General features: G+C 42.2%; 1 protein-coding gene and 1 long non-coding RNA gene across 18 annotated transcripts in view; one reads left to right on the forward strand and one right to left on the reverse strand.

Annotated features, from left to right (window-relative positions):
- Positions 1-23,410, forward strand: part of LOC110078889 (uncharacterized) — a 56,285-nt gene that overhangs the window by 29,592 nt on the left and 3,283 nt on the right. The window lies entirely within an intron of this gene.
- Positions 16,842-23,410, reverse strand: part of PTPRM (protein tyrosine phosphatase receptor type M) — a 607,519-nt gene continuing 600,950 nt past the window's right edge. For all 17 annotated transcript variants that reach the window (XM_072999591.2, XM_020793481.3, XM_072999598.2 and 14 more), the window contains 2 exons: positions 19,663-19,798; positions 16,842-17,650 (listed from right to left, as the gene is read on the reverse strand). In XM_072999591.2, coding sequence (XP_072855692.1) covers positions 17,597-17,650; positions 19,663-19,798 — 190 coding nt within the window. In that variant the 3' untranslated portion in view covers positions 16,842-17,596. The remainder of the gene's footprint in view (positions 17,651-19,662; positions 19,799-23,410) is intronic.

A 23,410-nucleotide genomic window follows, 5' to 3' on the forward strand; every position in this document is an offset into this window, starting at 1 on the left:
TCTTTCTGGAATAAGAGGGAGAAGCAAAAGTGAATGTAAAGAGAAAAATAAGGAATTCCTTCCCATTTGTTATATCATTCACTACATTATTTGCAGCACACACCATTTTAATCACTCTTTTAAAAAAAGAAGTACAGTAGGACCACCTTATCCACTGATCACTTAGCTACAGTCTGAAAATAATAAAAATATTTTTTTTAAATCCAGAAAAAACCTATTTTCAAATGTATTACCAGAACAGAACACTAGGAGGAGCCAGAGAACATGAATCTTGTTACCAAAGAATAACATATTTTTCTGTGTATAAGATACCCCCATGTATAAGACTTTTCTAACCCAAAATTTCTTTCTTTGCAAGAAAGTGGAGGGGGAAGGCAGGGATCAAAGCACTTTGATTCCTGCTTCCCCCCTCCACTTTCTTAGAAAGAAAGTTCTTGCTTCCTCCACTTCCTTTGCAAAAAGTAGAGGGCGGAAGCACTTTCCACGCAAGAAGGTGAAGGGGGAAGTGCTTTCCCCCTCCACGTTCTCTACAAAAAGCTGCTTCCCCCCTCCACGTTTTGCATTCGGGAAAGCAGCTTTTTGCAAAGAAAGTGGAGGGGGAAAGTAGTTTTTTACAAAGAAAGTGGAGGAGGAAAGCACTTTCCTCTTAAGAAAGTGGAGGGGGGAAGAAGGAATCACTTTTTCCCTCCACTTTCTTGCAAGGAAAGTGCTTTTCCCCTCCACTTTCTTTGCAAAAAGTGGAGGGGGACCCTCCTTACTACTGTGTATAAAACGACCCTCAATTTTAGGAAAAACATTTTAGGAAATATTTTATATTTTTATACACAGAAAATTATATTTGTGTACATGTTTTATGCACAGAAAAATAGGGTACATAGCGTTGTCTCTGGTGCATTCTAGTGGCAAGCTCTGCTAATGCATGTGAAAATATTTTTTTCCTGGTTTTTTCCCCTTTTACCATGCGCTCTCTCTATATATATATGTGGGCAGTACATAGTGGAAATAGTTGTGATGTGGTCTACTCTGGTGACATCCTTGTCAGGAGTGTAATATGGGCATTCAAAGAGAATGCAAGATAGCAGAATTTATTAAAGGAATAGTACAATGGTATCACTGTAGATTCTCATTAGCTTTCTCTACAACTTAACAAGCGAAGTGCACAGAATCACTAAATATGAGAGAAGGATCAGTTCAGATGTATGATACTGGACAGCTGCAGACAGTGCTTGGAGCATTGGGGGCTTTTTAGATTATTATCGACAGGATCTGGGTGATTCTGTAAGCCGAAAGTATGTTTTCAAAGCTCAGTATGATTTCATATGTGCAGGTAGTGAACAACCAGGCATCAGGGTGATTAAAGAATGGTTGTGGGCTTTTGAGGATGGCATGGAATGGCTACCATGGAAATACCTGTTCTTTGCACCCAAGGGACTGTCTATCATTCCAAATCAAATGGAGAGGAAGAACAGACTGATTTTCCCTTGTGGAAAAGAGGAAGACTCTGTCCACTATTGAGAGAATATTTATTTGAATTTTTATCCTGCCCATTTAGTGACTAGATGTGAGGGTTTATCTTTTGATTCCTTTTTCCTTCCAAATAAATCATGAGAGCTGTTTAACTTTGAAACAGGAGTAAGGTTTATTGGGGCATTTAACAGGTAACCAATGTCAACAAAATTGTCCCATAACTTTTCTCCTATAGACAATGGGATGGCTAGGGGGTTCCATCCTTCAGTTAAAAACGGGTTTCCTTCTGCCGTGTTCCAAGGACCCGGCCAGTCAGTCATCACACCCAACTTCACCGCCTGTCCGACCTCTCCCTCCAGTAGAGGTATGGTGTCGTCATCTTGGACTTCACTCCACCCGGCATGTCCTGTCAATACATGAGTTGCCCAGGGTCCTCCTGTATTCTCTCCTCCTCATCTGGTTCACTCTCCATTCTAATCTTTCTCTCTTCTCTCTCTCCACTCTCTCCTTTTCCTCTCTCAAATTCCTCCGCCACTCCCTGGCTTCATCTTCCCCCCAGTAAGGGGGTCTTGGGGGTATATCTCTCCTCCTTCTATAATCCACTTCTTCCTTTGGTACTCTTAGCCTTTCCCAAACTCTGGTCTGTGGATCCTCCATCCAGAGCCACTTCCAGCCTGGAGGCAACTGCTCTTCTTTCCTTTTTATCTCTGCTATCTTCGCCTCTATCTCCACCCTTTTTCTCTGTTCTGTTTCTGCCAATTTCTCCCGAGTTCCCTCGACCATTAACCCTCAAATCTCTTCTTCCAATTCCCAAGTGTCTCCCCCCCCCCCGTTGCTCTATCCTCTTAAGAGGTGAAGTGGGTAGAGTCTGTATGTCTCTTTCAACAGTGTGTGGGAGGGACGGCACTCCATCGAGAGAGCTGCTACTCTCATGCCCTGTCTCGCACTAGGCCACTAAATATGTTGCCTGTATCATGTGACATTAGAAGGCCATGCAAAACATAGTGCGGATGAGTTGAGAGTTAATATTTGTAGGAAGCATAATTAATCTCTTATGGGCATGTGATCCGAGTTGGTTCAAGGTTGTTGGAAGGCTGATTAGAGGCTTAGCTTTTTTACATCTGAAAACACAGTAAAATATTTCAGGTACGATTCACAAGCTGGTGTCTGCCCATCGTCTGGAAACTTGTGAGCCCCTCTGAAATGTTTTCTCAGTAACAGTGAAGGAGAGAACACCGAGGCTTGCATGATATTCTCCAGCACTTTAGTTTTCTTCCACCTGTTTTCTGAGATGTATTCAAAAGCCTCATGAAATGAATTGGTTTCCATTGATGGGTTTTGCTACAATGTGACCCACTGCCTGAAATTACAAGGACAGTGAAGGCCATTCTTCTTTTAACTTCCACCTACTGGAGGAACAATTTGGAGAGTGCTGGCTCCAAGTGTGTGCTTCTGATACAAATTAAGGTAAGTTGGAGTGTTTCACTGGCAAAGGTCGGTTTCTTTTAAGTCTAGCGTGGCAGGTACTTTACAGGCATTTGATGCAATACTTGCAAGGACTAAAGGACACCAAGTCAGAACTCAGATAATTAAGCCTTCAAGGACCTAGAGCAGATTTCCTTCCTTTTCTCAGGTGGGAAGGCGGTACCTGCCTTGCATCTCCAAGAAATTCAAGCTGTAATAGGATCTATATTTTATATTGATTGCCATACTTCTACAAATAAGGATTGTTAAGGGATATAATAAAGACTCTATTTTGTCTGTTTTGTACTTTGCAGAAAGGGTGAAGACAAGTAGTTAACCAACATAATATTCCACCAACTGTTTCATGTTATATTAATTATAGTTAATTGTTCTAATTATATTGTGAAGCACAGACTAAGATGTAAGCCTTTGCTCCCCCTCTTTTCTACTGAATTGGTGCTATTGCTTCACTGTCTTAAATAAGACCTATTCAATCAGGTTTTTGGCCTGGGTTTGGTGCCCATGCAGCCTATGGTCACCCTCTGTTGTGCGGAAGACTATGGTGTGGATTCTCTGGATCTCTCCATTGCTTTTGATACAATTGACTGCAATTTTCCCTTAATGGCTCTTAAAATTTGATGTAGTTAAGACTGATTGCTCCATTCATATTTGCCTACACATCTCTTGAAGGTGGTGCTGGGAGGTTTCTGATTATGACAGAGCTTGGCAGAGTTCCAGCCGTTAAAGATCTATTCAACATTCACATGTTGTTAGTCAACCTGTACATAAACATACGGAGTGAGGCCTGCTTTCAGAAGTTTTGGAGGGCATTTTTCGTCAGTCTACTGGATGCCATGCAACTCATTCTCTTCAGAGTGAAGTGATACTGAGGGTTCAGTAGGCTAGTGCCTGGCTTCAGCAGTGAACTAGATGTGGGTAGTTATACAGGTGCTCAGAAACAACAAGGGACCTGTTGGTGGGTGGGCCCTTGATCCAGATGAGTGGAATTCAACCTGCTTCAGGATGCCATACAGTCCCTCTGAAGATTTAAAGCTTGGGACTATTTTTAGAGCCATCACTGTCATTAGAAGCTCCGTTGATGTATCTGGTGCAGCTTAATCTTTTACTGGCTTTGGCTGGTATCCTAGCTACAGTGGGGTCTTGACTTGAGAACTTAATCCGTATTGGAAGGCGGTTCTCAAGTCAAAAAGTTCTCAGGTCAAATCTGGATTTCCCATAGGAATGCATTGAAAAAGAAAGGTTACTTACCTGTAACTCTGGTTCTTCGAGTGGTCCTCTGTGAATTCACACTAATGGGTTAAATCTGCACTTGTGCAGAGGCCTCGGAATATTCTAGAGCTTAAAGTAACACTTTTGGCTCCGCCCCCCAGGACCTCATGGTCCGCCCGCCCTAACAGTTACCTCAGTTCCCCAAATTCCGCTGCTGCTCTAAGGTGAGACAGCCGTGACGGAAAGAGGGGAGGACGGGCGGGACGTGTGAATTCACAGAGGACCACTCGAAGAACCAGAGTTACAGGTAAGTAACCTTTCTTTCTTCTTCGTGGCCTCTGTGAATGCACACTAATGGGTGATTAGCAAGCTTGCCTCTGATAGGAGGAGGGACGTCACGGCAAAACAGCAGACAGGACCGTGCGTCCAAAAATGACATCCTCCTTGGCCCGCAGATTCAGGCGATAGTGAAAGATGAAGGCTGACGAAGTGGGCCAAATGTCAGCTGTGCAGGTGTCTGACAGCGGGACACCCTTGAGGAAAAGCTGTAGAAGTAGCCAAAGTTCCGGTAGAGTGAGCGTTCACCGGGCGCAGGTGATTAGACTTGCGGGGGAAAAAACAGTCCTGCAAACAGAACGATTATGCTCTGCAAACATCTAGCAGGTGAAGAAACCTCTCTACATCTGTAGGCAGTTAGGAAAGAAAGTGGGCAGACTGATAGGCGGCCGAACATGAAACTGAGTAGAAACTTTAGGTATGAAGGAGACATCTGGGAACAGTATAACTTTGTCCAGGTGGCAAAGTAGGAAGGGAGGATCCACCTGAAGTGCTACTGGAAGTAACTGCAACTAAGAAATAACCTTGAAAGTCAACAAATGTCCAGCAATTGTGGTCAGTGGCTCAAACGATGAATGCGAGAGGCACTCAGGACAGTGTGAAGAGTCCACTGTGGTATAGACTGGCCCCGTGGAGGGTAAAGGTTTGCCGTACTACGAGAAAACCTCTTCATTTAGGGTAGCGAGTAGTAATTTTGGTAAATGCCAGCCAATTACAGAAATAGAATTGATTGGTAGAGGGCTTCCTGGAGTGTGATAATATGGAGTTTATTGAGGAGGAATTCTCCATGCCATGAGGTGAAGAGCTTGTAGACCTGGACAGTACGTTTTCCCTTGATTCTGGGTCAGAAGATGATGAATAGATGGGGGTCTCAGGGAGCCTGACGACATTGTCAGCAGTGTTGTGAACCACAGCCGTATGGGTCAGTATGGAGCTATGAGGATCACGGTGGCATTGTCATGTCATATCTTCACTATTATGCACAGTAGGAGAGGTATTGGAGGGAACATGAAGCAGCCCTTCCAGGGCACCATGAGGGCGTCTCCTTGAGAGTTTACCCCTAGTCCAGGCTGTGAAAGATAGATGGCACACTAGCTGTTCACCTCAATTGCAAGGGCATCTATGGCAGGGAGGAACAAAAAAATCTCTTGCAGATTCTGATGAAGCAATGGTCCAGAGATCACTCGTGTATTTGGTATGTTCACCTGCTCAGATGGTCTGCCCATGTGAAGTCCTGGGCGGAGATGTGCACAGCAGACAGAAAGATGTGGAATTCTAGACACTACTCCCAAAACTGAACAGTCAGGTACAGTAGAGGAAGAGAATGGGTGCCTCCCTGTTTGTTGATGTAGTACATTTCTGTCACATTATCCGTAGTAACTTGGACAGCCATGCCTAGGTTGAGAGTTAGGAGTGCCTGAAATGCTTTGAAGATGGCCAGCAATTCCAGAGTTTTTTAAAAAGAGAAAGTTTTACTTCACTGACCAGGTGTCGTAAATATGAAGACTGGTACATTGGGGTCCCCATCCGACCAGACTGGAGTCTGTCGTGATTCTCGAGGTAGGTAGGAGTGGAGCAAACAGTCTTTCCAGGGCCAAGTCTTCTGGGTTGATTACCAGCAGGGTTGGTGTGCAAGCTCATGAGTAATCTGGAGGCATATGTAGGGCGTATTTTTCATGGGGTTAAACAGGGCAGATGCCAGGCCTGGAGGGACTGCCTCTTGAGCCTCGCGGGCTTTATGACAGATGTGGTGGAAATCATGAGTCCCCGAAGATTTTGGGCCTGATGGGCTGTGATCCAAGACAACGGAGGGGAGCGACATATCAGGGAACAAATTTAGACCATGCCATTCTGGGAAAGGAAAAGCTCTTGCCGGCCAAGATTCCAATACGGCCCCTATGTGAATACTCGAGGCGCCGTCGAGAGCTGAATGGCAAGGCACTGAACTCTAAAATGGGCCTTCCTAGAGAGAATGGAGGTATTCGCAATGATCACTTCTGATGGAGATGTGGGAGCAGGCGTCACTCAAATCTATCAAAGTAAACCAATCTCCTTGTCGAATTAGTGGAAGGATATGTTCCAAGGTCACCATGCAAAAACGGCGCTGGCTGATGAAGAAAAATCAGGTCCTTTAGGTCTAAAATGGGGCGTAGTGATCTGCCCCCACCTGGAGTGGCGGGAGATATGTCTGATTTTCCAAAAAGGATCTTTACCTTGTCTCATAGAGTGGTAGAAGAGTGAGTGTAAATCACCCGCTGAGCCGGTGTATCCCAAAACTCTATGGTGTACCCATAGGTGACGATGGAAAGAGCCCAGGCATCCGAGGTGATGTGGGTCCATGCAGAAAGAAGGGAGCAAGCATACTGAACATGTGACGCAGAATCGAGCGGTGGTAAGCGGGAGGGAGTCACAGTGTCTGTTGGATTTTTTTGTCAACTTCCTATAGGAATGGTGGGGATGGTAGCGTTGATTGGATTGTGGTACTGAGCCAACTGTTGAGGGAGATATCGTCGTTGAGAAGTATAAGGTCTGTATACACTATAAGAGTACTGATGCATCAATGGGAATTTTTGAGATCTATAAGGCTGAACGTTGTATGACCATGCTGTTTTCCTCATTCTTTGAAGGCCATCTAGGGATCGAATAACCTAGAGCCATCAAGGAGCAAGTCCCCTATTCCAAATCTGACATAATCAGAAATGTTGGCTGACCTTAGCCAATCGTGTCTTCGCAAGGTTACCCCAGTCATGAGTTGTTTGGAGGTGGCCTTGATAATGTGATGCGCTATCACACTCTCTTGCTGAGTGAGGGACATGGCGTCTTAATGGAGAGCAAGCCCTTTCAGATTAAATGCTGCTGGGGCTGCCTGAAGAGAGGGTAGTGCACAGTTAGAGAGGTTGATATGGTAGGCGCCCATAGCTGCCATGTAGATGAGCTTTCTAACCTCCTCGCTGCTCGGTGTGGTAGTAGATCTCGAGCGTGATCTGGCTTGTGTGGCGTCCACATCCACATAAGGAGGAGGATGCCTAGTTAAAAATCTGTATTGGTACCATAGGTCTTGTACAGATTTTCTACAAGCCTGGACATTTTAGGGACAGAGAAGGGCTTTTCCCAGGTCTACTGAAGCAAGCAGAATAAAGATGGGATAAGGGACAAGCACAGGGAAGGCACTGATTCCTCATCAATATCTGCATAAACCTTATCAGACTCTGTTTGAAGTTGATGTACTGTTAAATCAAGAGCCTTATCGATTCTCTGTATCATGTTAGAACATGAATGAAATTCGGAAATGAGGGATGGAGGAAAGCCATCACAAATATCAGAGTCTGGCAGGGTCAGGTTAGGAGTGGTCTGGTGCCATGGAGTCAGAAGACTCAGAGTCAGAGTCATGGGAAGTAGAAGAAAGTGGAGCATCAGAAGTGAAAAAGGACTTCTGGTTTCTTTTTCAGTATCCTTCCTCATTATCATCAGTATTCAGTATCTTCCTTAAGAATACTTCCTCAATACCAGGCGTTTCTTATGGGCATATATTGTTTTAGTCTTCTGCTTGGTACCGTGGCATGGTACCAGCATGTTTTAACCTCCTGGTACCAGCAAGTTTTAGCCTTCCGCTTGGTACCAAGGCATGGTACCAGCATGTTTTAATCCCCTGGTACCAGCAAGTTTTAGCCTTCTGCTTGGTACCAAGGCATGGTACCAGCATGTTTTGACCTCCTGGTACCAGCATGTTTTAACCTTCCGCTTGGTACCAAGGCATGGTACCAGCATGTTTTAATCCCCTGGTACCAGCAAGTTTTAGCCTTCTGCTTGGTACCAAGGCATGGTACCAGCATGTTTTGACCTCCTGGTACCAGCATGTTTTAACCTTCCGCTTGGTACCAAGGCATGGTACCAGCATGTTTTAATCCCCTGGTACCAGCAAGTTTTAGCCTTCCGCTTGGTACTAAGGCATGGTACCAGCATGTTTTAACCTCCTGGTACTAGCCTGTTTTAGCCTTCCGCTTGGTACCAAGGCATGGTACCAGCATGTTTTAACCTCCTGGTACCAGCCTGTTTTAACCTTCCGCTTGGTACCAAGGCATGGTACCAGCATGTTTTAATCCCCTGGTACCAGCAAGTTTTAGCCTTCTGCTTGGTACCAAGGCATGGTACCAGCATGTTTTGACCTCCTGGTACCAGCATGTTTTAACCTTCCGCTTGGTACCAAGGCATGGTACCAGCATGTTTTAATCCCTTGGTACCAGCAAGTTTTAGCCTTCCGCTTGGTACTAAGGCATGGTACCAGCATGTTTTAACCTCCTGGTACTAGCCTGTTTTAGCCTTCCGCTTGGTACCAAGGCATGGTACCAGCATGTTTTAGCCTTCCGCTTGGTACCAAGGCATGGTACCAGCATGTTTTGACCTCCTGGTACCAGCATGTTTTAGCCTTCTGCTTGGTACCAAGGCATGGTACCAGCATGTTTTAACCTCCTGTACCAGGGAGGCTTCATGGTACCATCTCTTCTTATGTCTTTTGGTATCAGGAGATGATCTCTTTCTTCGGTACCGGAGCCCGCGGGAGTATCGGGACCTGGGAGGTCCATCGATGTTCGGGCATCTCCGGTAACAGAGGTTCCCTCGGTACCGATCGGTGCCTCTTCCTCCCGATATCACGGAAGGACGGTACCGACGATGTCGAACTCTCATTGGAGGATTCCGATGAGGACGAGGACTCGGAGGATGAAGTTTTCGCAGCAAGGCTGTGTAGCAGACGCAGATAATATAGCTTTTGCATTTGCTGCCTCCAACGTCTCAAATAGCTCTTAGAGAGCTTGAGTGGTTGCAAGTCCTCTTTAGGCGCATGCTCTTTAGCTTCATTGGGGCGAAGATGTCGAGCCCCGTGGGGTGAGACCTTCGGTCCCGAGTGGCTCGGAGACCGGGAATCTCTAAAAGATGGCGCGAAATGCTTCGTTTTCGCCTTCTTGTTTTTCGCAAGTCCTCTTTAGGTGCATGCTTCTTCGCTTTATTGGGGCGAAGATGTCGAGCCCCGTGGGGTGAGACCTTCAGTCCCGAGTGGCTCGGAGACCGGGAATCTCTAAAGATGGCGCCAAATGCTTCGCTTTCACCTTCTTGTGTTTTGGAGAGGATGTTGCAGGGATAATTCCGGAGTAGGAGGAAGCGGGACCGACGACGGCGGTGAAGATGGAGGCGAAGAGCCCTAGGAAAGAAACTCAACAGGAGACTGAGGAGTGAGGACAGGCAAGGACGGGAAAGCCTGTGGTGGCAGGCTAGGAATAGCCGAAGAATGAGGGGGTCGGTGGTTATAAAACTAAGGGTTTGGCCTTAGTTTTAGAGGCTTTACTCTTTTCCCTAGGTTATATATGAGGTAAAGGGTCAGGTTCTGCGGACGCAGAGGCCGCTTCAATGCATACACAAAGATTTTTGTGCGACTCTCCAAGGCAGTGCAGCTTTTAAAAGTAACCCTGGGAGATGAGGAAGCCTTGGAGGCCTGGGAACAGTCCAAGGGGGGGGGAAGGGGGGGAACAGAGGGGGAAAGAGGGAAAACCCTCGCAAAGGGCCAAAATGCACACCTCCCCTCCTAAATAATAAAGTCTTTGTACTTTCCTTAATGAAGAATCGAACAGGAGCCAAATATTTTCCAAGAATTTCCAATAATTTCACGGAGCTCTAGCCAGGAGACCTAACTGCAGCAGCGGAAAAAATGGAACTGAGGTAACTGTTAGGGCGGGCGGTCCATGAGGTCCTGGGAGGCGGAGCCAAAAGTGTTACTTTAAGCTCTAGAATATTCCGAGGCCTCTGCACAAGTGCAGATTTAACCCATTAGTGTGCATTCACAGAGGCCACGAAGAAGAACCATTTGATCCGTATCTGCTCTTTTCCGTCCATAGAAACTAATGGGAAGCTGCTATTCTGCCTTCGACCACTAGAGGGGGATATTTTGTTTCTTTTTTTCTTAGGTCAAGAAAGGTTCAGGGAAGGCAGGGAAAATACAGTCCAGGCAGTCCAGTACCAGGCAGTCTGAAGACTCCCAATCCACTCTCTAAACGCTGGGAGGAGTGAGGAAGCAGACAGGCACCCTTTTCACTGGCCAACAGTTAACTGAAAGTTCAAATTTTGCACTTTCCCTGCCTCCCACGTGGGTTTTTTTCAGTTCTTAACTCAAATCTAAGTATGTAAGTCAAGTCAATATTTTCCTATGAGAGTGGTTCTTAAGTCAAAATGTTCTTAACTCAAGCCGTTCTTAAGTCAAGACCCCACTGTATGATCCTCCATAGACGGATATTACGCTTGGCATGATAAATGCTCTGGTAACCTCTCATTTGGACTACTGGACCACACTGTGGAGCTACTGTTCAAGATGGTGAAAAGGGTGGAACCAGGATTAGATCTGTTTGGAATATTACTTTTAAACAGAACAAATTCTATCAATAAGTAGAACAGTCAGAATTTATCACAGTTACAGTTATGTGCATGTCAAGAATAACTTGTTCCCTTTCCTTGTTATTAACACATTAGCCACTGAAAAATGCATTGAATTGGTTGCTTCCTGTGGCCAGTTCTGTTTAATCAAAAGTATTTTTAAACACATATACAAAAGAGGTGCATGTAACAACGGTTTTAATGGTATTTTAACAAGTTATTTCCAGCCTAAGTTTCTTGTCCCCATAGTTTATCTTTCTTTCTACCTTCTGGTAAGTAATGGAGTAGCAGGGAGACACCCACTTGTTTCATAGGAAAAAAAAATCAGTGAAAAGGGATGTGCAGGAAGAAAAGTTTCATTTCAGGGGCTCCTAGGTGGCTTCTCTTCCATTTCAGGGGTCTTACAGGTGTCATGCCTTTTAGTAAACCCATAAGAACCCGATGCTTTCTGGTTTCTTCTCTTTTGGTATTCCCATTTTAGTTTCTGGTGCTAGAACCAGTTAAACCCTAGCAGGCCAAGGAAACCAGCAAAGGGAGCGATGGAAGGCAAGGGGACTGAGGCTGGCAATAGTTGATAGGGAAGGAGGTGAACAAGCAGTGGCGGGCAGGAGTGGGACAAGAAAAATCAGGGTTGGCAGAGATTATATAGTGAAAAAAGGAGGGGGGCTGTTTTGGAATTTGGAACACTCTGCAAATCCGATCCCTGCTAGTGAATCACTGCCATGACTATTACAGGAACTCCATTCTACTATGTTTCTGCAGCACGCTGCAAAAAGTGCATCTGTCTTTTTTTTAAAAAGAGCTACTTTCTATCTCAGAACTAGATGGTTAGAAGTGGAAACTGTTAAACAGTCTGTCTTCTTCGCATGGATTTACTGTTTAGTTTTAAGGTCAGTTCAAATGGTTGTTCTTTCCTATGTGGAGCTTCATAATCTTGTTATATGCATTCTTCGGTATGCACCATCCGTGCCTGAGTCTTCCTCCAATATTAAGTTCAGAGAGTAGCTACCAGACAGAGGAGCTCAGTAGCTTCAGATAAATGTGCCTAGTTTCAACCTTACATTTTGCACAGGATAGTACTTTATTTTAGCACAACATAGAGGGTTCTTGTGCAACATCCCCATTTAAAAATTGACTAATGTTATTGATGGTTGGGGAAAAAACCCACTGGATTTTCCACTCTCATGCATGAGTAAAAATAAATTCTCAGCTGTTGGCAATTACTTTAATGGGGCATCCTGATGTGGCATGGCATCCATTTTCATCAAGGATGAGAGAAATTGTGATTTGCATCCCTATTTCCACGTGATTTTTCTTTTCTATCTCCAGTTACATTTCATTCCATTAGAGTCTAATAATAAGATTGAAACCATAAGAAGTAACTGTTAAAATAGGTGTGTGTTTTTTTCGAAGCCTGGGACTATAGTTTACAAAATAATTTTTTAAATAGCCAGGAAAATACACATATTAAGTAAAGTTTTACTTCTCCACAAAAGCAATCCAGCTAGAAAAAATGTTATTTTCTGCAGGAAAAAGGGTTGCTCCCACCTGGGGGAAAAAATTATTCAAGGAAAGTAAAAACCCGTCTCTAAACTACAGAAGTCACTAAACTAAGTTTTCAGATCATAGCTCTATTTAGAAATAAGAGTTCTTTACCTGCTTCTTAACTGTAGAGCCCGAAACTGTTCTGGGAAGCAAGATGTTATTTTGGTGGAAGGCTTATCTTGTTCAGTAATTGCCAACAGCAGTTATGCTGCAATTACATTCCTAATTAGTCATGCTAGTGTGGAGCCTGAGTGATTCAAAGCTTTTAGCATAAAATATGACTGAATATATTCCATAATTTTCTTTTAGTTAATTCTAGCAATAGTGCAGAATAATGCACTATTATTAGTAGCAACAGCTACATGCTACTGATGGCAAAGCAACGACATTCAGAGTCAAGGTTTTGTGATGCTATTTGTGATGCTGAATCACTTCAGGTTTAGTAACATGACTCAGGAAAATACCCAGAGAAATGGCACAACAATAGTGTCAAGGTCTCGGTAACAGATGTATGACAAGCAGATTAATGCATGGAAGTTCAGAGAACCCAGTTAAAGGACTTAATGCAGGGACCAATTAGGTAGCCAGTGGGCATGCATGGAACAGTAACTTGGCAGAAAGAAAAACAAGAAAACGAACTATCAGCAGATAGCTCCAGTAGGCATCCCAAAAGGGAAAAGAATAGGGACAGTGTGTGAGGTTTAACAAGAAAGAACAGAACTGGCAGTAGTATTCATGAAGTGGCCACAACTCTTCCATAGCAGAGGCAAAAATGGTACAGGACAGAGTAGGTGCAATAGGAGAAAAATGTTCAAGGAAGGGGATTAAGGACTCCATTCCCCCAAACATTAGCTTTCCCTTTGAAATTGTAGTCCCAGTGCAACTGTACAAGGAAGACCACTTGTAATGTTCAGTTGTGCTCTTCAAGATGCCAACCCCCTACACAACACGGGTTGTCCTACAGTACTACAGTGGTGCCTTGATTTACGAACGTCCTGACATATGACCATTTCAAGTTATGACCAGCTCCGGCCACAAAATTTTGCTTCTAGTTGCGGCCGGAGCTTCGAGTTACAACCAAAAAAAAAAGGCAGAGAAAAAAGGTGGGGAATTCAAATTGCTAACCTTTGGTGGTGAAGAGGCTGCTTCTTTGTAATTCTTTCACCCCAGTGGTTAGGGTGAGTGCAATCAGAGGCAGCTTCGGACTGCCTGGTAAGGTAAGGTACTGCTTTCTGCTTTTTAAAAACTGTTCTGGGTGGGTTTTGCAGCATAGTTTTGGGCTGTGTGGTGGGATTATGTTTCTGTGCTATGATCGGTCTTGCAGGGTTTGTTTTTTGGTTGTTCCCCCCCCATTTCCGATGGGTCCTGTGGGCTTTGTTTGCTTTTTGGGTTCCCCCCCATTTCCAATGGGTCTTGTGGGCTTTGTTTGCTTCTTGGGTTCCCCCCCATTTCTGATGGGTCTTGCGGGGTTTGCTTGCTTTTTGCTTTGCTTTTTTAGCATTTCCCATGGGTCTTGCATGGTTTGTTTGCTTTCTGCTTTGCTTTTCCCCCATTTCCGATGGGTCCTGCACGGTTTGTTTGCTTTTCCCCCATTTCTGATGAGTCTTGCATGGTTTGTTTGCTGCTTTGCTTGTTTTGCATTTCTGATGGATCTTGCATGGTTTGTTTGCTTTCTGCTTTGCTTTTTTCTGCATTTCCAATGGGTCTTGAACAGTTTGTTTGCTTTTTGCTTTGCTTTTTTGCATTTCTAAAGGGTCTTGCATGGTTTGTTTGCTTTTCCGTTTCCCCCCCCTTTTTGACGGAACAGATTAATCGTGTTTCTGATGGGTCTTGCAGTGTTTTGGGTTTTTTTGTGTGATTTTTTTCTTTGGCTGGAATGGATTAATTGCATTTCAATGTATTCTTTTGGGAAATGGTGTTTCGACTTGCAACCATTTTGAGTTACAACCGGAGTTCCAGAACCAATTAAGTTCATAAGTTGAGGCACCACTGTATTTATTTATGCTTCATTTTGAATGTTGGATACAGTAGGTAATGCACTTTAAAATGAGTAAACAAAATGGTCCTGACCTCATTGCACATGTGCAACATTCAAGGCCCTTGTTTAGCCCTTGTCAAATTTCTTGCAATTTTACCAAACAGTTGTTCAATAAGGAGCTAGAACATGTTGTAAAGTGGGAGGGTGACAGGTTGTGCACAATGCATCCTTGCAGTGGGATCTCTCAGGCACCCCTTGTGTATGCAGCTCTTGATCCATCTAGGAAATAAACACATAGTTATTCCCTATAGAAAGCTTTTAAAAACTGAACTCTGCCTTAGTGAGGTTTTTTTTTGGGGGGGGGTAGACAAACTTTGCAAGTGCTTATGAACCAGCGTTTCCTGCATTACCATGTTTTGATAAACGAGGGATGGGGAAGGTCTGAGTACTAAGGTCCAAATGTAAGGCCATGGCCTGGACCACAGCAGGGCTGGAAACAGGTGAAAATGGCAACCGAAGACACGTACAAACTGGCACTTTGAGTTATTATTTTGGTTCTTTGACAGGGGGGTTGGGAGACCTCCCAAGACCCAAGCTTAAAAAAACTATTGTTCTTAGAAGCCTCTTTGGGGGAGGGTAGGAATAGACTTTTATCACCCCCTCATCAGTGGGGCTGGTGTTCTGATTTTCAGAGGGTCTCTGGAGTAGGTTTGAGGACTGCAAAAATGCCCCTGAGGGCCACTTGCAGCTCACAGGCTGCACTTTGCCCACATCTACTGTAAACAGAAATAGACAAGGGTATATGGCTCCTTTCTGAATGAATTATTACTATTAGCTCTTTCCCTTATTTGTTCATTACGCCTTTCCTTTGCTTCTAGTAGGTCTGCAGTTTCTTTTCCATGAATATAAAGGTATGAAACAGTGGACACAGAAGACTTTCTTCTTGTTTCCATTAAAGGGGGAAATACACTAAGGTGTCTCCTACTGGTTTAACAGATGGGCTGGGCAGCACATATTCTTATGGTTCTGTCAATGAACACTGAATTTTGTGGGCTGGATTGCAGTACTGAAAATGGTGATTGAAGACAGTAGATTACTCCAGCAACAGTGGCCACATATCCAGAGCTTAGTACTTAATTACTCATCCAGAAATAACCACCTGTAACTTCACTTGAACCTAGATTAGGAATACAACTAAAGACTACTCTGAAGGTCAGAGTAGATGTAGGGGTCTGCACACTTCCTACAAGTAATACATTTTTCTACCGACAACAGTATTTCCTCAGACATGTGTGTCTTAATAGTCAGTCTAGCAAATTAAGCCAGTTTACCTTATAATTACTACTAATAAAACAAAGCATGCTAAATGCAAGCTATAACAAAACCACTGTTTACTTCTTTAGGGAGCACCTCTTCTAAAAATGTGTTATGTATATTACCTAGAAATGCCTTCTTTTCCTCGTTTTAAGTGTACAACTGTGTGCGTGTATGTATGCGCATGCGGATCAAGCAGTTCAAAGGGGCAGACAGCAAAGACAAAAGCCAAAGTTGGGTGAGAGAACAGATTTCTATCAAGTCCCAAGAAAATAGAGGAGAAATTGGTGGTGTGAGGTCAAAATCGGGTTGGGGAATGTCATTTGGCAGAAATCACAGGAATGCAGGGAGCTGGAAACAAACCAGATGAGTTCATTGTTCTCAGCAACGTCTGCTGAGGCAAACAAGATTCTTATAACTTCCAGTGAGGACTTCCTCTCACCCTACTCCCAAAGCATCTTCTGTCAAGAGCCTGGAGTGGAATCTTGGTCTGTCATGGCCTTTCTCTTTAGTTACCTTCTCTCTCTGAGGGTTGGGGTAGCCCCACCTCCAGTCATCTCAGGGGGAGGTTAGATTCTTTGGATTGCCCAGGCTCTGCTTCAGCCTTCTCTGGTTCCAGAAGGGACTGCCAGCTGGGGTCTCCAGCTCCTCCACTGATGCAGACCTTTCCAGCAAAGGTATGTCATCTCACCTCTTTTGATCACCTAGACTCATCCTGTCCACCAATCCTCTCAAATCTAGTTTTTCCCCATTTCAGACAACCCTGCTGTCACATCTGTCAACTAAAAATGACAACGAATTTGTAAAATCCACATATGCAAAACATCTGCTCTGCTGCTGAGCTGAGCTGTGCAGAAATAGGAATCTCCCACTGAGCTGCACTCAAGTAATAATTTGAAAACCTTTCACAAAGTTTCACTTTAGCTAAAGGCAATTTCATGCCATGTGATGCTATATATTAAATGAGATTCTATCAGACATGTAATTATTTATTAAGCTCCAAATCCAGACAGGGTAAACAAATGTTTACAATATTATACAGTAAGCATTTCCTGGTCTTAATAAAAATGATTGTCACTCACTGTGCTTCACAAAAGATCTCTTTTTAATGAATAAATAATTTGATGAAATCAAAAAGTATTTACAATATAAACAAATGGGGAAAAAGCTTTGGATATATTAATCTGATCATCCTGTATTTATTTCATTTTCTTAATGGACTTCCATCAAGGCTTTCCCTTCTGAAACAATACATTTTGGACAGAAAATACAACTCAGTGAACAAAGTTAATGTGGACTTTTGTGTAGCTATTAGTTTGGTTTAAGCTACGTTTGCTTTGCTTTAGTAGGAGCAAGTAGGATACAAATGTAACTAAAATACATTTATCAAAATGCTAAATGGCATTCTCCACAGAACAAAAATGTACACTAGGCTCTGACAACAACAACAGAGGATCACTGGCAACAACAGCAACAAAAAAATACAACGGAAAAGTACAAATTTCTTTAATAGAGTAGAATTGTGCTCTTTAATTTACCAGTTGACTACGCTGGTATATCAAGTTGATGGGTTTATATGAGAGTGGTGTTCAACCACTGAAGTGCATTTGTGTGTTACTGTGGGATTGTAGGTATCTCAAGCAACAGCCATACTGTGGAAATGGGCAGTGCAAGCATTTTTGGAAAGACTTTCTTGGGCTCTTAAAAAGAGCCAGTTACAAAGCAATAGAAGCGTAACACTGAGACGTCCTCATCTCACACACATAGATATCACGAAGCAATTGCTTTGACTGGGGCGGTGAATGGTTTTTGTGTCTTTTCCCCCAAACACTGTTTGCGCCATCAGCCAGAATTCAAGTATTCCAAAGCCACTTCATAGCAGAATTTGTATTGATCCTGAGGGGAGAAAATCAAGGGAAGAAAACAACCAAATGTCAATTGTAGGAAGGACTTAATCAAGGACATAAGTTTCATGTTCTATTAATTAAAATTACATACTGAAACAATTTTCTTTTCTGTACAAATTATTTACTTATGTTAGATGTTGTCAATGAGAATCAGTTTTCAAATCCTATTTGCATTGGCAAGGAGATTATTCATACAGGTAAATCAATAAGTAGAACACCTGGTCATTTAGATTACAGAAAGTGCAGAGGGGGAAAGCAACCACCTATGCCATTCTACAGGGTGCCTTTTTTAAAGCAGATGTTTCCACTATACAAATGTGCCATGGCCACAGCGAAAATGAATGAATGAACCCTAACCCTAACCCTGAATGAATGAATAAATAAAAAAATCCAACATAAAGGCTGGAATCCAGTAGTAAATCACAACTAGAGTAGGCCAACTGAATCAATTGAATTTATGGCAGAGCTGACTCACCAAATTCCTACTGATTCAATGGGACCACTCTAGTTGTGACTTAACAGTGTATTCCTGCTGCTGCATCAGACTGAGTTGACAAACTCAGCTCTTGTCAAGCACTGGCTGGAATTCTGTGGGTCTATGTACAGTGATGCCTTGCAAGACAAAATTAATTCATTCAGCGAGTCATGTCATCTTGCGAAATTTTCATCTTGTGAGGCGCAGTTTCCCATAGGAATGCATTGAAATTTAATTAATGCGTTCCTATGGGTGAAAAAAAGATGACGTGTCCAGGGGCATTTGGCCTGTGCAACTGGGCACATGATCAGGTGCATGCCTGCAATGTGCCCCAGCACTTCACGAAGTAGCCAAGGCAAGTTATACAAACCTTATATGAACACCAATATATTTTTATTTATTTATTTATTTATTTATTTATTTATTTATTTGATTCGTATCCCGCCCATCTGGTCTGGTCGAGCACTCTGGGCGGCTTCCAATAAAAGTATTTGTCATGAAACATACAAATATTACAATCAAATAATATAAGTTTGGGTTTCCCCCTTCGGTGCATAATAAGGGATATGCAAAGGTATCTGTGTGCTCGTGATGGTATAAATTTTACTTATAATGCACCACCTCTGTGTAGAACATGCCTTCCCCTTTTCCAAATGCTCATCTCTCAGTTTTCCAACTATACAATTTCTTCCCAACTGCACATTTTGTACTCAACTGGATACCTAAAAAGAACCTGCCAGTTTGGTCTTCTTTAAAGAAGGGTGGGATAAAAATGGAACAAATATCACATTGTCCAAATACTGCTTCATTTAACTATCCAAATGGGCCGTCAGCAGACTGTCAAAGGCAAACAGTAGAATTTCTCCACAGCTATTGAACAAGACAGTTCCAATGCAACCTTTCTTACACTGCTAATGAAGTAGATCATAATACTCTGATGCTTTGAGTTGTCCTATATAATTTTTCTCCCTAATAACAGCAGCTGGCATTTCAGCAATTCTACATTTAAGAAGTTCCATAAAGCACTCTACAAGGAAATAATTGCTCTTGGCCCTTTGTTTCTGAACTCTTTTAATCTTTCTGCAAGATAGAAGAGCCATAATTAAATGCAATACTCTGAATGTCAAACTGAAATTCATAGTCTTGATAAATATTAGGAGATTATGCTATTTATAAAATATATAATTTGAAAATCTGGCATTTCATTTTACATAACTATTATTTCTGCCATACAAAGGCAACTCTCTGTGAGGATTTCACTGCCAGAAAGGAAAATTAATAAGGATGTTCTATTGAAAGTTTTTGAGTTTTCATAGAAATTCTAGCATACACAGAACAAGTCTCCTTGGGAAGAAAGCAATATAAAAATACTTTTACAAGTCAAGTGATTTCATTATCCCCTTTAGAAAACAACAGGCTTGCTTTTATGACCAGCTCTCAGTATAAATCTAAAAAATATCACTGTGCATTCTGATAAAAAAAGGGGGGGGGAATCTACTTAGTGGTGCAGTTTTAAAAGCTCATACCAGAAGGTCCACCATATTAGGCTTATTGTTCCTCAGGGTCTTCACAGCATGGAATACATCAACAGCCCTCTGGTGTCGCAGCATTTCACAAACAATACTGATTGCGCAAAATGTCCCACTGCGGCCACCTCCATTTCTGTAAGAAAAGCAGCAAAATGACTTGATTACTTTTTAACTTCGTGTTCCTTCTTCTCGAAGTGCATGTGTGTCTGTCTTATAAAATAAATGGACTCCTGCCATTGATGTAACTGTGGTTAGTTGTGATGTACTAGTGGCTCCACCTGGATTTTGATAAGAGGAATGTTCAGATCTTAATGAAGCAGTGGTCAAAGTAGAAATTAATTATCTATTAATTATAGAAATTAATTATCTATAACAAGCACAGATCTTTTAAAAAAATAACACAAGACCATTCGTAGTCACTTACAGTTCCCAATTTGAGCACTCAAATGTACCACCAATGATCTACATCCCAATCTGGACAATAATAATTCCTTCTTCCAAGCTCTTGCTCACAGAAACCTTCTCAGTCTTAAAAATACTAGTGACACATAACAAGCCATACAATAAAGATACAAAGAACAAAATCCTACTAAAAACCCAACTGTGTCTCCACATCTATTCTGGTAGCACTGTTACAGGCCTGAACAATATCTGGGGCTTGATTAGTAGTATATCTAGTACTGTAATCTGGTTTTTGCCGGGAGTGCTTCTCTGCATTCTACACGGGGCAAAACAGGACATTATGCATAAGAACCAATATTCACAGGATTGAAACCACAAATTGAACTACACAGAAGTCATTTTCAGGACACTTCAATTTCCCAGAACACTCTGTTACAGATGTCAAAGTACCTGATGTGGACAAAAGGAAGTTAAGAATCAAGAGAAAGAGGGATAGCTGAAGCAGGCTATATTCATAGATTCCAGTGTACATCAAAAGGATTATATAAAAAGGAAGGATTCTTAGTACACTTTGGATTCACCCATAGTCTTAAATACATTTATAATCAAGAAGCTGTTTTCCTTGATATAGCTCAAGCTTACCTTATGAAAACCATCTGATCACCGATAATATAATTGTCTGCCATCAAGTCAACTCTGACTTAAGGCAACCATTTTCAGAGTTTTCTAGGTACAGAGCACTCAGAAGTGGTTTACCATTTCCTTCTTCTGGGGATATCCTGCGACTATGCAGCTTGCCCAAGGCCACTCAGGCTAGCTGTTTTTGGGATGCAGTGGGGAACTGAACTCCCAACCCTAACTCACTGAGCTATCGCACCAGCTCTGAGCAGGGGTAACAGGATGTAAATGTGTTCAGGACTGGGAGACTATTACAATGCCCACGTCATTTTCAAATTTATCAATGTAATAAATACCTTCTTTTTTTATTTCACTTCTCCTTCTACGATGCTTCCTTGTGGCTCATCTATTATGTGTTATGTGTCTGGCAAAGTGGATGATAATTCACAAAACTTCACAGAAATAAATCTATTAGTCTTTAAAGTGGCACAACCCTTTGTTTTTTATTTTTGTTATACATACTGAAAGAAACTAACATGGCTACCTTTTTGAAAAGAGATTTTAATAGTGATCATTAAGAGTAGTTCAAAGGTCATTGGTGGGGACAGGTAAATCCTAGAATAACCAAGCTTGAGACCTACGTTTCTCATTGTATTTCCTTTTTTTCCTGAATGAAAAATAGCCTATTTCACAAACTGGTTGTTGGAATAAGTTAGAAGGATTGTAAGGGATTCTGTGACCAAACAATTGCTGAAGAAATCTTTAACTGGACCAAAATATTTGTGGATACACTATACACATGCACTCCCTCTCTTTTCCTGGAAAGTAATTAAATAGATCAGATGTATACCAATTTCTTTATAAATGAAGGACAATCCTAAAATTATTTATCAAAACAAAATTTAGATAAAACATTTCTTGTTGACAAGAAACTTCTTTTCTCTCTATTGCCTAGTCACAATCTGATAGGTTCTCCAACTTATTTTTGTCTGGTGGAATTAAATAGAATTCGTTCATGCAGGAAAAACAAACCCAATAGAATTACCTTTAGAAGTGAAAGAAATAGTATTTTTAGGGGCCAATTCAGACGAAATGCTCTTTTCTGTGCCTAACAAAATCACATGTTACCTGCAACCCTTTCTCTAAGGCACACATCTTCTTTGTTAGCTTTAACTGCAATTAAGGCTTTCCTAGGCAAAGGCTTTAAACATGATTAATATTAGATAGGAGTTTATATTGGGGGATTGGGGTGAAAAGGGACAAATCCATGGCCTGAGCCTAATCCTACAGCTATATATGAAAGACTATGACTATACTATCTGCTCTAAGATTATGAGAACACAATGTGGCTTGCTGGAAAATGTGAGGCACAAGTGTTCAACTGCATGATTAAATATGGCATTTAATAATGCTTTATTTCTGGTTATTTTTAATTTTTAAGAGATTCTCTTCTGGAAACTTTATTATTTCTACTGCTATTCTAATCAGCATCTTTAGGCTGCACATCACTGAAAATAATAAACCTTAATAATTATTAGAGTACAGACTAGTTAGCTTTCAGCTCTTTAAAGGGCACATTCACAAATGGTTGATTTTCAAAGGAAGCCACAATATGGCACATCTGTCACATCCAGGCATCCTGAAAAGAAAATGTTCCCTGCTGCCAAAATACTGGATGATATTGTGCCATTCTTTGAGCATTTTAATTAAAATAAAGTCATTTACAAGGATTACGTCGGAGTTTCTTTCTTTCTTTCATTCTGTGATGCTTCAAAGTGACACATATGTATGTGCACATGAATGTGGTGGAACTATTTAATATCATGAGTAATTGAGAGAGATATTATCAATTTGCACTTTAAAAGGACCTCCCAGATGTGGATCTCAAAGCATTAATGAGCTAAACTTCACAAGATATTTTTCATTCAATGGGTGGGGAAACCAGAATATAATGAGGTAAAACTATCTGTTCCTTATCAATTGTGGGGATTTCTAACAAACTCTGGACAGGCAGGTATGTGCATTTTTTAATATTTCAGAGGTGCTATTTAAGCACCTTGAGTTTGAAGGGCACAGTCATTTTGGGACAAGACAAGGCTGGAGAGAGAAAGAGAGGCAGGTGAATAGTCTACACCAGTGGTCCTCAACCTTGGGCCTCCAGATGTTCTTGGACTACAACTCCCAGAAGCCTTCATCACCACCTCTTGCTGGCCAGGATTTCTGGGAGTTGAAGTCCAAGAACATTTAGAGGCCCAAGGTTGGGGACCACTGGTCTACACAAGCAAAGCAATGGCCAAGAATGCCTCAAAAAGGCATTGGCAGAATTCAGCCAGTGCATTTCAGATGCCAGATGGCTCTAGAGCAGTGGTTCCCAACCTTGGGCAACCCAGGTGTTTTGGGATTGCAACTGTAGCATTCAGCTACAGCAACTCTCAGAAAACCTGGCCAGAACAGCTAGTGGTGAAAGTTCTGGGAGTTGCAATCTATCAACTCCTGGATTACTCAAGGCTGGGAACCACTGCTCTAGAACTACATTAAGGCAGTTATGCAACTTCAGTCTCTGGATGGTGGTTTTCATTACATGTTAACTAGGCAATGTACCACTGTGTGTTTACTTTTCTATCCCAATTAGGATCCTACTGCTGTCCTTACAAACCCCATCCCTAAGGTGTTGTTTGGCACAGGGCAGAAACTACTCAGCTTTCTTGTCAAGTATCAAATTCAG

The sequence above is a fragment of the Pogona vitticeps genome, chromosome 4, assembly GCF_051106095.1.
Source record: "Pogona vitticeps strain Pit_001003342236 chromosome 4, PviZW2.1, whole genome shotgun sequence".
Classification (NCBI taxonomy): Eukaryota; Metazoa; Chordata; class Lepidosauria; order Squamata; family Agamidae; genus Pogona; species Pogona vitticeps.